The 15,709-nt window shown below is 42.9% G+C and overlaps 1 protein-coding gene across 4 annotated transcripts; it reads left to right on the forward strand.

Moving 5' to 3' along the window:
- The first annotated feature begins 10,476 nt into the window (after positions 1 to 10,476).
- LOC131120055 (transcription factor 7-like 1-C) lies at positions 10,477 to 15,685 on the forward strand. Of its 4 annotated transcripts, XM_058065093.1 has the most exons (10): positions 10,477 to 10,703; positions 11,099 to 11,148; positions 11,300 to 11,705; positions 13,503 to 13,580; positions 13,852 to 13,913; positions 13,990 to 14,076; positions 14,166 to 14,319; positions 14,392 to 14,499; positions 14,582 to 14,633; positions 14,693 to 15,685. In XM_058065093.1, exons 3-10 carry the CDS (start codon positions 11,334 to 11,336, stop codon positions 14,902 to 14,904), a joined length of 1,125 nt encoding a protein of 374 aa, XP_057921076.1. In that variant the 5' UTR covers positions 10,477 to 10,703; positions 11,099 to 11,148; positions 11,300 to 11,333; the 3' UTR covers positions 14,905 to 15,685. The 4 variants fall into 4 exon arrangements, with proteins under 4 accessions (XP_057921076.1, XP_057921073.1, XP_057921077.1 ...); XM_058065090.1 differs by lacking the exon at positions 11,099 to 11,148 and having other exon boundaries at positions 14,693 to 15,684; XM_058065094.1 differs by lacking the exon at positions 11,099 to 11,148 and having other exon boundaries at positions 10,478 to 10,703; positions 14,696 to 15,684.
- The last annotated feature ends 24 nt before the right edge of the window (positions 15,686 to 15,709 follow it).

Raw genomic sequence — 15,709 nt, forward strand, 5'->3', positions numbered from 1 at the left:
CCTAATTATAAGAAAGGAAAGTCAGAATTATGAGATAAAAAGTGGAAATTCTGATATTAATAAGTATGAGGTTAAAAAATTGCAATCAAGAATCAAAAGATAAACATCCCTAATTATGAGAAAGGAAAGTCAGAATTATGAGATAAACAGTGGAAATTATGACATGAAGTCATAAATATGAGATAAAAAGTGCAAATGATGAGACAAAAAGTCAACATCATGGCATATAAAGTCTTAAGTACGAGGTAAAAAGTTGAAATCATGAGATAAAAATGAATAATTATGAGATAAAAAAGTGGAAATTATGATATTGAAAAATGATAAAATGTGGAAATTATGACATGAAGTCATAAGTATGACGTAAAAAGTTTAAATAAAAAAGTTGAGATAAAAATTCCTAATTATAATTATAAGGACAGTCAGAATTATGAGATAAATAGTGGACATTCTGATATTAAATCATAAGTATGAGGTTAAAAAGTGCAAATGATGAGATAAAAAGTCAACATCATGGCATATAAAGTCTTAAGTATGAGGTGACATCATGAGATAAAAAGTCCTAATGATGAGAAAGGAAAGTCCAAATTATGAGATAAAAAGTCAACGTTGTGAGATATAAAGTCATAAGTATGAGGTGACAAGTCAAAATCATGAGATTAAAAAGTTACAATGATGAGAAAGAAAAGTCCAAACTGATGATCTCTAAGGTATGAGAAGCATGAGAAGTATGAGATATAATTGGGATTAAAAAGTGTAAATTCAAGTCTCAGTCCTTTTCCTGCCAGGTCACATGTTGGTCTCTTGTTTGCCGTGTGGGATTTCCACAGCGGGCCGCCAAACAGGACATCCTGCTGTCCAAGGCCCAACACACCGACCCCCCCCCCCCCCCCCCCCCCCCACCCCCACCCCACCCCATGCAGACAGAGCCAGGCTAAGGCATGCCTCACCAGGACCCTCTTTGGTGGTCTCGGCACTTCCTGCAGCCCACTTCCACAGAGAGATAATTCAAAACCGATGTAGCTGCCCCTTGACTAATATTGTGCATATTTGGTGCGCACGTATGTGTTGTGGTGTCCCTGTAATGCCCCCCCCCCCTTCCTGTTTTTTTACTCTGATGCTGCCGAGACCTTTTATTACACTTTAAACCCCAGAAAGCCTCACCTAGCCTCGCTTACTTGTCAAATTGTCCACGCTGACATGTCCAAACATTGTCCCATGTGGCGAATACGTCCTCTTAATATTGCTTTGCTGCACAAACATATATTTTACCCTCATCCCGCGCTGTCAGGCTGCTCTTCCACCAGGAGAAACCTAATCTGTCTTGGCTCGGGATCACGCTGGAGCCTCGCCAGCTTTTATGACAGCTTGACAGCGCCGGGATTTTCTGCTTTCTACTGTTTTTTGGGGGGAGGGGGGTCGTTGTAGCCGGGTTTTAAGGCTGTTAGCATGTAATCAAAGACAGGAACCAAGCTGGCTGAGGTCCATGAGGCTCTGGGGCGTCAGGCTGACATCATTACAGCTACCTTGTCAATATTAGGGCGAATATTTCCCTGAAACATGAGCCTCAGACTGGAGCCAGAGGCCGCTATCCCGAGCTAGCTAGCTATCAAACAATCATCCAATATGGCAGGGGTACCAAAAGGGTGGCCCCGGGGGTCGTTTGCAGCACACAAATGTTTTTTTAAATGGCCCGAGGCACATTCAAAGCATTCTAAGCAGAAAATTACAGCAAAATTGGGAAAATCCGCAAGTGGAAATTATGAAATAAAAGTGGGACATAAAGTCAAAAAATAATAATAAAATAAAAAGTCATAATTGATGTCAAAATGATGAGATTTGGGGGGGGGGTAGCAGAAACTGGAAATCCAGCTGCAGATTCCAGGTGCAGATTCTGGAAGATCTACAAAGCTTTCTGTGTGGGTTATTGTGTGTAGCTGCTCTATAGGAGTCCACATCCCAATACAAAGGGCCCAAAATGAGCATAATAAGTACCCGTCCAAAAGTACGGACGCCCCTGGTCTAAGGCCTAACCAATTAATCGCGGAAGGGACACAATGAGGAACCTTATTGTGATAGCATCAAGGTGTGATGCTAATGAAGTTAGCATATCGTTAGCACAATGACAGGTGACACGTCACCCCCTGGTGATTTGGAGGGTGTACGGTGACTCATTAGCCGGAAGCTGAGAAATGAGATGATCCAAGGGGGGGTTCTTAGCCACCGAGATCTTCGTCAAGCAGGAGATTCTGTTGCTCTCTGCAACCCAAGAAGCTCCACAAGTCCATTTTCTGGATACCACAAGAGGAGTTTTGTGTCCGACCATCTGTTGCCAAGTCGTCCCCTGGGAGAAAGAGGCTGAGACCCCCGTGCCCCCCACACCCTCACCCGTAGCAAGTCGCTGATGTTGGATTGTCAACATCGTCATCTTGTCCTACTGCGCCCTTGAACCATTCCCTTTGAGAAACAAAGACTTGTTTTTAAGCTAGTTTCAGACTAGACATTGATGGATGGTGGTAGCCATTTCTAACTTTGCTCCAAAATGGTCGACATCCAGCCTTGGCTAGTTCTCATATGTAACTCTGGTGGGGTTTTACTCCAGCGGAAACCCACGGCTTTGTAGCATGGCTCTAATGGCATCAGAGTGGTAGTGGTCCAAAATGGTAACAGTGGCTAATATGCTAGTGACATGATGGAAGTAAATGGAGCGTTATTGTTGTTTTATGGAGTTTTTTTCAGAAAAGATGCTTTCTTAGCTGTCTCATTTTAGCTGTTTGTATATCTTTAGAACACACATACAAGAGAAAGATGTGCATTCATTTCTCATATAAGGATTGTGTTTTTTTTGTGCACTTTTCCTTTAAGCTAAGCTAGCGTTTGATTAGCTCGCTAAGCTACACGTGATTTTTTTGCGGGTGGTCCATGTGGAATTCCCGGCGCTGTACATTTGACTCCGGGGGACGGAAACTGGGGACGATACATGAGATGATTTTTCTTGTGGTTGGGATGGTATTGGAAGGTTTTCTGAAAGACGGTTGGGATTGGAATCAGGATTTGGAAAGAATTCCATGGATGGATGCAATTTGTGGCATGGAGGATTCCCAGAGTAAAGTCGGGGCGATGCATATATGCTGCGTATTTTCAGTGGCGCTCCAGGAATATTTGCTTTGGTGACCAGCATCAGTGTTTACGTCCATGTTTTTTTTTTTTTTTGGGGGGGGGGGGGTGTCTTTTGGGACAGGACAATGTGAGCAGGTTGTGGCGGTCGTCAGGATGCACAGCCTTCACCTGCAAGAAGCGAGTCACGCTCTCCAAAGTTAATGAACTTGTTTTGAATTCCTTGCCCCCCCCCTCAGACCCCCCTTTTTTCACAAGCGACATTCCGAGCCTTGAAAATAGCCGCGTAGACAAAGAGAGGAAGTGATGTGAGAGCACTTCCTGCCAACTCCCTTCTGAATTTATCTCAGTCCGGCAGACTGGCCACCCCAAAGCTCTTCAGCCACCCCAACCCCCACCCCCACCCCACCCTCAGGCCCCACCCTGACTAGGCTACCTTAAAAATGGACACGGGCATCTTTCCACCTCAGCGGCGGCCTGCTTGCGATTAAGTCAGTCGTGATTTTATCTCAATGTCACATCGGCGATGGGTGTCAATGGCGATGCAAACCTGCTGTGACCTTTGAACCCCCACACACACCCCTCCCTGGGGTGGCATCACTGCACCTTCCACTTGACTGTTTGTTTTGTCGGAATCCAATGGGATGTGACAAATGCTCATTTTTCCGTAGGTTGGGCGGGAAATATGCATACCCCCCCCCCCCCCCATACACACTGACATACTGGCCACTTTATTAGGTACACCACGTACAAAACACCATTCCTAGATACTACACTCGCATAATAATATACCAGCTCCAAAGATAATACACTTTGCCACAGTTTATATTTCATAATGTTTACTTTTCATCTCATTTTCATTATGACTTTTTCTCTTTTAATAAACAATAAATAAATGACAGCTGTCATATCTCATAAATCTGACTTTGGATCTCATAATTTCCACGTTTCAAATTACGCAATTTGGATTTATGTCACAGTGATGACTTTCTTACCTCATAATTATGACTTTCTTATATCAGAATTATGACTATTTATCTCATAATTATCAATTGACTTAAGAAAATGACGCATCATTTTGACTTAAGTCTTAATTATGTCTTTCTTTTTCCATACTTATGACTTTTTATCTCATAACTATGACTTTGTAAATCTCATTTTAAGTTTTTATTTTATAATTATGACTTTCTTATCTCATAATTAAGACTTATGTCATGATTTGGACTTTTTGTTTCATAATTAACCTTTTATCTTTTTTATTTATGACTTTCTTATCTATGTCATAATGCAGACTTTTTGTCTTTTATCTCTGGGATACATTTTTCTTTCAGTGGCGTTAATGGGCTTCCATAGATAATAATATTAATATTAATAATAATAAAAATATTGATAATGATGAGCCTAACTGTTCTGTAGGCAGCATAAAAATCTGAGTGATTTGGTTTGTCCCGTGATTTGTGAACTGAAAAGGTGATGACACCCCCCCTCCCTTCCCTGCCCCCCCCCCCCTCCCTTCCCTGCTCCTGGTCTGAAAAAGGCAGCAAAAAGCCCCCCTTTTCAAAAGCCTTATCATCCGTCTTCCCTGAGAGCCTGTCAGTCGACGCGCAGGGAGTTATCAGGTTTAAAAGAGCACCCCCCCCTTTTTTCCCTCCAGGCGGCAGTATGTGAGCGAGGTAGCACCTGAGCGGGGGTGCAGAGGGGGGGCCGGTGTCGTTGGATGATGTTTGAGCGCACTTATCAGCGTTTTGGTCTGTTGGAGAAGTCAGTGTTTGTTGTCGTGTCCTTGTCTCTTATCCACTTGTGTGGAGGGGGTGGCGGGGTCAAAGGTCACACAAGGAGGGTTGGTGGATAGGGGGGGGGGGTGGCGGTCATTGAAGAGGATTCCCACAGTTGCAAAGGTCACACATGGATTCACACACCTCTCGCTCCCATCCGTGAGTCTTATCGGCGGGCGACCTTGGTGGTCGAAATGACCACCGGAATGGGCTACATGACCACCGGAATGGGCTACAGACGTGTTTGGGAGTTGGAGATACACACGCGGTGTTGGAACCGCACTGGACTGCTCGTGTTGTGTTCAGGTCACAACATGATCATAAACCATGAAATAAATTAGTTACCATCGCTAACGCGTTTTTTTTGGTAGCCCTGGTTGGAACAAGAGATGTTACGGTTGTGTTTGACATGTCCTTCACCCCCGAGCCACTGTGTGTGTGTGCTGCGTATTTAACATTTAACAACACCCCCCCTGAACACACACACTTTCAGACAAGCACTTTTAGCTGTTAGGTTACAGGTGCATTAGTCTCCTTTGAGGGTGTTTGTTGTGGAAATGGTCCATTAACCGCTTCATGCTCTCACTGTAAAACGATACCTGGGGTGTCCGAGTGCTGTTCTCTGATTGGCCCTCGGCGCCCTCTCACAATACCATTCAACCAGAATACTAAATAAACCACAGAAAAAATGCGGGGGCAAGCAGTCATTTTACAAGAATAAAATTAGGGAAAAAAGAGAGAAAAAAAACAGCAAAATACTTGCAAAATTAAAGGAAAAGGTTATAACCTGAGAAACAAACAAAACAAAGAAAAAGTTGGAATTGCTTGGAAAAGTAAGATGGGAAATTGTATTTTCATAAAGTAGAAATATGACAATAAAGTAATCATATTATGAGAAAAATTTTACTCGAAGTTGGAAAATGTGTTTAAATAAAAAGAATAAAGAAAAAAATAGTATAATTGAAAAATTAAAGAATGAAAAGTTTTAACATGAGAAACAAACAAAACAAAGAAAAAGTTGGAATTGCTTGGAAATTAACATGGGAAAATGTTGTATTTCCATAAAATGGAAATATGACAATAAAGTCATCATATTATGAGAAAAAAATGTACTAGAAGAAAGTTGAAAATGTGTTTAAATAAAAAGAATCAAGAAAAAATTGTATAATTGAAAAATTTAAGAATGAGAAGTTTTAACATGAGAAACAAACAAAACAAAGAAAAAGTTGGGAAATTAGGAGAATAATATTAGAAAAGTAAATACAAAATATCACAAGAGAAAAAAGTAGCATAAAATTGAAAAATTAAAGGAACATTGTAACATGAAAAAAACATATGTACAAAAAATGTCCTAGAAAAAAGTTTAAATATTTGTATTTAAAAAGTGTAATAACTAACTAATATAGTAAATACGCTTTGTCACCGATAACAAAAGCAAAATGCAGGCTAAGCATAAAAACACCTCATCCACATGCGAAATCGCTTTTTACAATGTAATATGAAGATAAACACAAAAGTACGTCTCTAAAGTGTTAATCACGCTTCATATGCTCGTGGTTGCGGCCGTGTGGCGTTCATTGCTTGGTGTGGTTAATTGTCCCGTATGAGAGTCGTTCATCATTCATTCACATCACTCGTCTTGTGCGTATTATACAGTATATACATATGTATATAGTGTATATATATATAGCATATACATGTGTGTGTGCTGTATGGATCACAGCGTTACATCTACTGGCAGCTGTTTTTTGGCCTTGCACGAACCTCTAGCAGCCTGGACAACATGTGTACCTATTAGCTTTTTCTCTCCGTGTATGCTTTTTTATGGATAAAACTTATACAACCTAAAGCTATAACACGGTATTGCTTCACGTACTGTAACTTCCCGCGTATTCTTCTTGTCTTCACACCACTTGAGGCGTCTTTTTGGAAGAGGTGTCGCTGAAGGAAGCCAAAGAAAGAGCAAAAACGCACCAGCAGAACTGAAGGCGTTCAGGGGGAAAGTGGTTTCAACTTGTCCAAACACTGACCATATGTTGGATGTGGATGTTTATCTTGGGGTTTATATTAAAAACCCAAAATAAGCGAATGGAATTCTGTATTTAGAGCCACGGTGGATTCCAAATGCCAAGCAGAAGGAGATGAAAATCATCACTAGAGCGTCACTTTGCTGCTTTTCATCATCTAAAATGTCACAATGATGAGAGAAAGTTGACCTTCTTTTCTGTCCTGATTGGACGTTTCGGAAAGTGTGATTCCAGATATCAGATCTTCAAAAGCCGGATCTCCTTCAATGCCACAAAGTCACCTGTTTGGAATTTGCAGGTGAGCGCCAACCAAACGTGGGACATTGAAAGGTGGAAGAAAGCTTTCTTCTCCATTGATGGTCCTGATGGCTTCCAAGGACAGGAAGATCCCACCTGAGATGTTTTGGGGGTGTCATCATGATCCTTCAATAGAGCTTCAAGTTGTGCAGGGGCGTCAAACAGCAGCTGTCTATATGGTATCCCTCATGACTGAAGGCCCTGGTCTGTGTGGTCGTCACATCATCTTCAGCACCCGCAGCAACGTTCCCATTCCTGGGAAGACTGGCATCACACATGTCCAAACCCATTTTTCACCAGAACAAGAATGGCACAGGTACTCTATTTTGGGGAGTTTGAGGTTTTTCTGTCTATTTCCCTCTATTTAGAACCTCCTTAAGCTCCATCAGTGTACATAAAAATGTACACGTTTTTCCATTTTTAAGTATTGCCAGGTTCGATGCTTTGATGACCAAAGTGTGGGGCTCCCCCTGCTGGTGAGAAGAGCTAAGACAACCCCTTCTACAGCATCCTGGCTTGCTTTTTGTTGGTCGTCACAGAACAATACTGGAAACTGGGATGTATAGTAGTAAGTTTTATCCCAGTGTGGAGATGAGGGTGAGGTGAACATAAGGGTGACTCTGAGGGGGTCACCGTCCTCCCGCCGGCCCTTCTTGTCGTACCATTCAGGAGCCGACCTGTTGGCTCTGCTTTCCTTCTCCTCAAGTGGCCTCTCTGTCTTGATGTCTGCCATTCTGTCACCGCTGAAAGGAGGAGGAGGAGGAGGGAAAAAAGGGAGCGCAAAGATTCCCATCCGGGCCCGGCAGAGTTAAAGCCATCTATAAAAAGGAAAATATTTTTGCTCAGTCCGAGTCATAGAATCACTTTCCAACATCCACAGTGGGCAGGCCGATTTTTTTTTCTTCTTTGTGTGTGTTGTTGTTTTTTTCCCCCTTGCAGTTATTCTTTCTTCCCTGACTTAATGACCACTGAGGAGAAGCCCAGACTCTTCAGGCCTGCGGTTGCGTAAGCTTTCACTCACTTTCTAGAAACTACAAATAAAGTAAAGAACCACCCTCACTTTCCCTCTTGTGTCCCCCGTCTCTAAGGAGAAGCTGGGAGCACCGACAGAGGAGACGCTAATGAACAGTTAATTAGCTCAGGGTGAGTGTTTGTGTGGCTGTAGGGAACCTCCAGTGGGTGTCATTTGTCACTGAAAATGTTCTTTTTGTGTTGCGTCATACCACAAATAGCGCAGTGTGTACCCAGCCTCTCGTCCCAAGTCAGCTGGGATAGGCTCCAGCACACCCGCCACCCTAGTGAGGATAAGTGGCATAGAAAAACATTCATTCATTCATTTTCTACCACTTATCCTCACGAGGGTCACGGGGAGTGCTGGAGCCTATCCCAGCTGTCTTCGGGCGAGAGGCGGGGTACACCCTGGGCGCAACACAAAAAACATTTTCAGTGACAAATGACACCCACTGGGGGTTCCCTACAGCCACACAAACACTCATCCTGAGCTAATTAACTGTTAGTACACCCTGGACTGGTTGCCAGCCAATCACAGGGCACATATAGACACGTTTATACCCATATGGACAATTTGGAGTCGCCAAGTAAGTATTGAGGTGTAGTATTATATCATGCCGTATCATTTTATGTCATTTCTATCAGTTTATGACATAAAAAACATGAAAAGGCGACTTAATATGATGAATATAGTAGATTAGGAAAATGTACCCCCATAAAAGAAAAACAGGCATTAAAACAGATAAGTTCATTCTAGTTTTGAAGAAGACAAAGTTGTGTTTCTGCTACATTGTGCTCCGAATATTTGTGGAGTTAAGAAGAACAAAGAACAGCTCCAATTTGTTCAAATTGTGGCCAACATAGTCGAGCAATAATAAAGGAGGGCGTTTAGATGATGTGCACATGTAGCATCACTGTGTCACATTCCTTTCCTATGAAGATCACAGAACAGAATAAATATACCGTATCATGTTTGTGTGACATTTTCACCATCAGCGGTCATCCAGGGGTCACATTGAGGTCGCATGTGGATGCTTTCCGCTCCTTTTTGTCTGGTCTTGTTCCCGTATAGACGCTCTGGGCTTCCACCTGTTTCTGGTTTGACTGCGTCGCCGTCCACACGTCCTTAAAAGCGGCCACGCAAACCCCCGTGGAGTGGAGGGGAAGTATCCGAGGAAACATTTGGAAACTATAAACTGCGCTTTCTCATAATATACGAGCCCGATTCGTGGCAGCAAGAACATAAAACCGAGGAGACCCTTGTGGCTCCACGGCAACCAGAAAGTTGAACATTATGTTGTCAAAATAACACAGCTGACACTTGACGCCTCGCATGCGTCTACTGGAGGTGATCCCAGTGGGATTACATCTTGAAATGTTGTCAGACATGACTTGAACATGTCACAGCTGCAATGCAAAGTCACAAAAACGGTCGCATGGGAACATTGCGGGATTGTTTACATTTTTTTTTTTTTTTAGACATGGTATTTTCAATGCATGCTAAGCTTTTTTCCCCTGCAGGACAGCTTTGCAACAAAAAAAACAGGCTTTGCTACACATCTTAAAATAAAGTTCTGCCCGCTATGTATAGATGTGGGAGATATGTATATGTTTGACTAACTTTTCTTCAGCAAACAGGATAACCTAGCATAATGTTAGCGCTGTAGCTCACATAGCTATGCTAGTGTTGCTAAGTTTTACAATATTGGACAAACAGTGTGTACTGTATTATTTGAACCAAGCATTGTTATTTATGGAAAAAAGGAATAGTGTAGTACTATTATTGTACAAATAAAGGTCTGCCCCGAATCAATACCACACCCCTAATAGATGCCTGGTAATCGCTGCAGTTGATAAACACCCCCAGCCATGAAATGTGGTCGAAAAGGCACTATATCATGCGAACATTGCTAGACATGTTGTGCAGCCATTAATGGCTGCTCCCTTTATCCACATTGTGATTGATAGTAGTAATATTCTAGAATTATATTGCTATCGTAGATCATTTTAAGTCATGCACTGCTGAGTTCTCTTTATAAGGCCAGTAACATATGTTTTGTTGTGGTTAAGCTTCATAAAAATAAGACTAAATTGATTCAATGGTTTCCTGTCCTAATAACCCCCAACTCCTCAACATGAACCTTCTTTTTCTTTTTTTTTTTTTTTTTTTAAACAACGTTTTTATTTAAAAACAAGTGACGTCTGTCTCATATGCGCACGTTCACCATAGCAACCAGTTTCTCCAGGGAGGTGGGCGGAGCTTTGTCTTGGTTGGTGACGTCACGAAGCTAACGGACTTGGGGGGGGGGAATACGAACCCTTGCGTAAAGTTTGCCGTGGGGCCCACAAATTGTGAGATTTGTGATTCAAAGTCCCGCTGTGGACACGTCCGGTCGAATTTTAAACAACTTTAGCGATCAAGCGGGAGTGACCGGAGCCGGGAAACTGCTAAAACCCGGAAGCTATTCGTTGCTAACAGGTAGCCCACCTGCACTTGACACTGTAAGCTAGCTAGCGAGCTAGCTTAAAAATATATAATTCTAAGTTGTTGCTTTTACTAGTTTAGTTCTGTTTCATAATATAATAATACATTATATATCTATATATATGTTATATAATGAATAGACATTTGTGCTTTTGTACAGTAGCTTTTTAAGTCTTTTTTGAGTACATTATGACGAATCTTTCACGCAGCAAAATGGCCGAAAATACGTAATCGTTGGACGTAATTGTTTAAACTGTGGCACACCATTATTTTACATAATTTGGCGAAGTACAATGTTGTTTTTTTACATAATTTAGGAAAGTATCGTTTTTCTTTGAGAATTCGGCGGCAGGTTAGTCTTTGTGACGTCATGCTGTCGTTAATCGCAGCACGTGAAGAAGCTGTAGTAAAGAATTGACTAAAACCTTTAGACATTACAGTAAGTATGAGCTACTTTGTGCTGAATTTCAGTTTAAATGACTTTGTGTTGTTGAATCCAAAAGTGTTTGTGTATAAATAATAAAGTTATGTTAAATTGCAGTTTATTTACAGTTGACTAGGTACAACCACAACAATTGTGTGTGTCACAGGTGTCCACAGTCGGGCCGAGCTAGTAGGACCGCCATGGAGAAACTCAGGGAAGAGTTTGAGCAGATCGTCGGCGAGCTGGAGTGGCAGGATGTCGCCGACACTCTCCAGGAGTTATGCTCCAATATCCTCTGCGACACCACCAATCCTCCTCACCCGCTTCCTCCTCATCCTCTTCCCAACCATCACATACCACCTCCTCCTCCATCGGCCGCCTACTCTGGGAGGGCCTTTGACGCCCACGGGGACGTCCGAGGCTTCGCCGGGCGCTTCCCGCTGCGCCCGCCTTTCCTCCCCCACAGCCAAATAGTGTCGCTTTCCAGTATGAGCTATGGGCCGCAGTTCAATCCGTACCTCATGCACCCTTTTCACCTCAGCCGCCAGGTGGGGGCTCCTTTCCGTCAGCAAGTAAGTGTTAGCCTATCATGCAACAGTGCTTTGAAGGATTTACTGAATTTATCACAGTTAAGTGTTGGCAGGAGGTGATAGATTTTGATCACCTGCAGTGGAATGTTGTCATGGTTCCACAGAAGGATGACGTAACATTCTAAGTACTTTCAATCTGGTTTAAACACAAAAATGTGCTTTGTGGTAATGCACTGTGCATGGGGTTGTGAATGCTGCTTCATGACATGCTGTACAGTAGAACCATTAAGGCCAATTTTTCCCATAGCAAATCATGTAAATAGGATGGACTATGAGCATCACATAAGTTGCTCAGGCAATGTTTAACAGTCTCACAAGTGTAAAAATAAGCTGAGGACAGCTGATGAGTGCTATGTTCCTTCGGGTTTGGTGGTTGGGGTCCGATTAAAAAAAAAAAAAGGCAGTGGCCATAACATTGCATTGTTGAATTAGCCATATTGTACTTAGCATCCAGGACACAGACATGCAGAATTGCTTAACATCACAAAAACCAAAAACAAATGTAAAACAAATGTCAATGATTTGCTGTTTTGTAAGTTTTAGCAAAGTTATGTGTGACTTCATAGTAGCATAGTTCCAGAAAATTGTATAAAAAAATCGACTTAAGGTTCGACAGTCATGTTAAAGATTTTGACAGTGACACAAATTGCATTTTTTCCACAATGTTGTGAAGCATGATAAGATTTGCATATACCCCACAATGTTGTGAAAAGTGATAAGATCAACATTGTCATGAAAATGGATGTTAATCTCAAAAACAAAATTTCCACTGCATTTCAGCCCTGTCACTAAAGAACCAGCTGACATGGTGAGAGTGTTGACAAGGACAAAAGCTGAAGATGACTGTCATGCTGATAGAGTTAGACTAACAGACCGGATGGTCGTGCTTGAAAATCTTTGTTTTTCCTCTGTTACCCGTGGTTACCTGCTCGGGTACACATGCAGTCATCATTGCTTAGCACAAAAAGAGCTTCACAGGCAAGGATATTGTAGGGCTCTGATTTCTATGTCAAATGGAACCCCGGAATTGGCCAATAGAAAGGGAATTTACTGTTAAATGCAGAATCTCGCAGACAGTGGCTATATGTGAATGAAATGTAACTGTGAAGAGAATGAATGTTTGTGTGACATATTCTCCCGGTGGACCGCTCGATCATGGCGGACTATCATCACAAACACTAATCCAACCACTCCTGAACAAAACATGTTTAAACGGCGGCCCGAGGCATGGAGAAAGTTGAGTGAGAATGGAAGCTAGCGGGTCAGCATCATTTTGCCAAGAACCCCGTCATGAATAAAGTATGGCACCAAAACATCCTCTGAAAGCACCCCCTCCCAGCCACCCAAGAAGAGTTTGGTGACAAACAACAGCGTGATGAAGCAACTTGCCATGAGGCATTTTGGCTAATCACTTGAGAAATTGTGGTCAATCCTCAAGAGGCGGGTGGGCAAACATAAAATTGCAAATTCTAGCATTGATTATGTAAGAATGGGCTGTCACTCAGGATGTGGCCCAGAAGTGAATTGATAGCATGCATGTAAATTGAAAATTGAAAAAAACCCCACTACAAATATTGCTTGTTACATAAACTACAATGTAACTGTCAATAAAAGTTATACTATACAGGAGGACCAGGATGTAGAGGGGCGACCATAGAAATATTTGACAAAAATACCTATACTTCTGTCGTTCTCAAAACTTGAAGCCAAGACTTTACTGTTAATTTGTTGTTTGCCTGCTCGACCTAATCCATACTATGTATGCTGTTGTCTCCGCAGTACGTGCCATGTCAGATGCCTCCTCAGGTCATCCACAGTCAGCCTGCCTACAGCTACCCGCCTGCTCCACCACAGCCGGTAAGACTCCTCGGGTTTAAATACACCAACAAGGCAAACCTATTCGGTCTTTGCTTTAGAACACATCTGAAGGGAGGTGGTAGGAGGCCTGAGGTCTGCAGTTCCAAACTCCCAACAGAACAATGACACTTTAAAGATTTTCTATGTCATGCTTATATTAACAATAAAATAAGTTAATGACCAGGCGATGCTCTGAGGTTAAAAGGGTACATGCCGCCACCATGTGGACAGAGGGCACTAATGCAGCCTTGCAACGGTTTGGTGTGTCTAGAAAAAAAGTCTGCCAGTGGTTCCCTTGCCCGAAGGCGCAACCTTGCGTGCTGTTGGCATGCTGTGAGTAACACACACATACACCGCTACACAGACACACTTTGGAACGGATCTAGAGAGTGTTTATGTGTCTTGGTAGGAATGGAGAGGTGTTGTACGCAGCTGTAGATGCTTCTCAGGGAGCTGCTGCTCCTCCTCCGCCATCCACATCCACCTCCTCCCCCAGGTAGAATCATCCCTTGTCCTCTGGACGATCTTTAAATGTACTTAACATCATGCTTGGTCGTGCTTCCCTCCTCTCCTTTTCTATTTCAGCCGTAAGAGAAAGTACAAACGGCGGCACAAGCGAGCTTGCGGCAAAAAGCCTCCAAACGCCTTCATGTGCTTCTTGAGGGAGCAACGTCCGACGCTGAAGGCCCAGATTGAGGAGAAGGGCGGCGTGGCGGTCAACAAGCTACTGGGACAGCTGGTAAGCCAATGATAGGCGACTCAACTGCAGAGAGTGCGAGGCATTTGTGTGTGTCATGTATGCTTTGCTCAGTGGGCGTCACTGAGCAAGGAGCAGCGGGCTAAATACTACGAGCAGGCCTACGCTGAAAAGAAGATCCACAAAGAATTGTCCTCTGACTGTTCCAGCAGCAACGAGGAAGTGCGTCCTGTTGGTCAATATTAACACAACGGTGACGACCCTGGCACAGCATCTAATGTGTGTGTGTGTGCTTTGCGTGCAGGGCACCAACAAGAGGAGACGGAACAGCGACACAGCAGCCGCCAGCCTTGCAGGTCGCATCACAGGTCGATTTGTGGCCTTTATTGCATAAGCAACTTGTTTTGTTTCACAGCAGCCCGCCATGGCGTGTGGGACACGCAAGATGACCCCTCCCCCTCCACTTCCTTCTCCTCCTCCTCGTCCTCCTCGCTCTCCTCGTGGCTGGAGGCCGTTATCACCACCGAGGCGCACGACTCCCCGGCCGCCAAGTGCCCCAACTCGGGCGATGAGTCTGACATTGAAGGAATGGACGCCCAGCTGCTGCACCTGCTGGGCTGCTGTTAGCCCCGCCTACAGCCTGCAACACACGCACACACGCACACAGTGTTTATGTTTATCAGTGTAAATAGTCCATAGTGTTAAATTATATTATTTTAAAAACTATTTTAATATATTTCCAAGTGTGCTAATGTAGTCCAAATATGGTAACAAATCTATGAACAATTTATTTCAACTGATTTTGGTCGATTGCAAACTTGTTTGCAGTAAAACACCGCCATCTAGTGCTCAGGAGTCTAATAACATGTTTTTCTCTGGGTGGCTTGGTGTGTCGGGCGTCAGGGTTTGCCGAAAGATGGAGCTCCAGACTTGTTAGTGATCTAGGTTGCCATTTAGGATTTATTTATTGAAGGATTTATTTTCCATCGAAGTGGTCAATCCTCATCTAACCTTCACATCAGTCAAATGAATTCTTAACATCTCCTCTCGGGGTTGCTTTGGAAGGCTGGGAAAATCCAGCCTTCATTTCCTGTTGATGCCCGGGTGAGCGTCTGGCTCAGTGAAAAAACATTGAAGCAGGATGCTTCACATGTCGTGCTTTTATTTTTCCGAAGGTGTTATGTCAGGAGATGTGTTTTGGTGGGTCGATGGTGGCAATTTGCTGTCAGTTTAACGAGTGTTACTGTAATGAAGACATGTATTCAGTACTGTAGTTCATATTGTAAATAAGATACAGGTCGAATGAGCAGCGTGTGCATATTTATATTTCTATCGAAACAAACCTTACAAAATAATATGGCAGACTTTTATGTATATCGAACTTATTTTCTTGTCATTTTTAGTGAAATAAATTGTCTGGCATCAGCTGTGA

The sequence above is a fragment of the Doryrhamphus excisus genome, chromosome 2 (assembly GCF_030265055.1).
Source record: "Doryrhamphus excisus isolate RoL2022-K1 chromosome 2, RoL_Dexc_1.0, whole genome shotgun sequence".
Lineage (NCBI taxonomy): Eukaryota > Metazoa > Chordata > Actinopteri > Syngnathiformes > Syngnathidae > Doryrhamphus > Doryrhamphus excisus.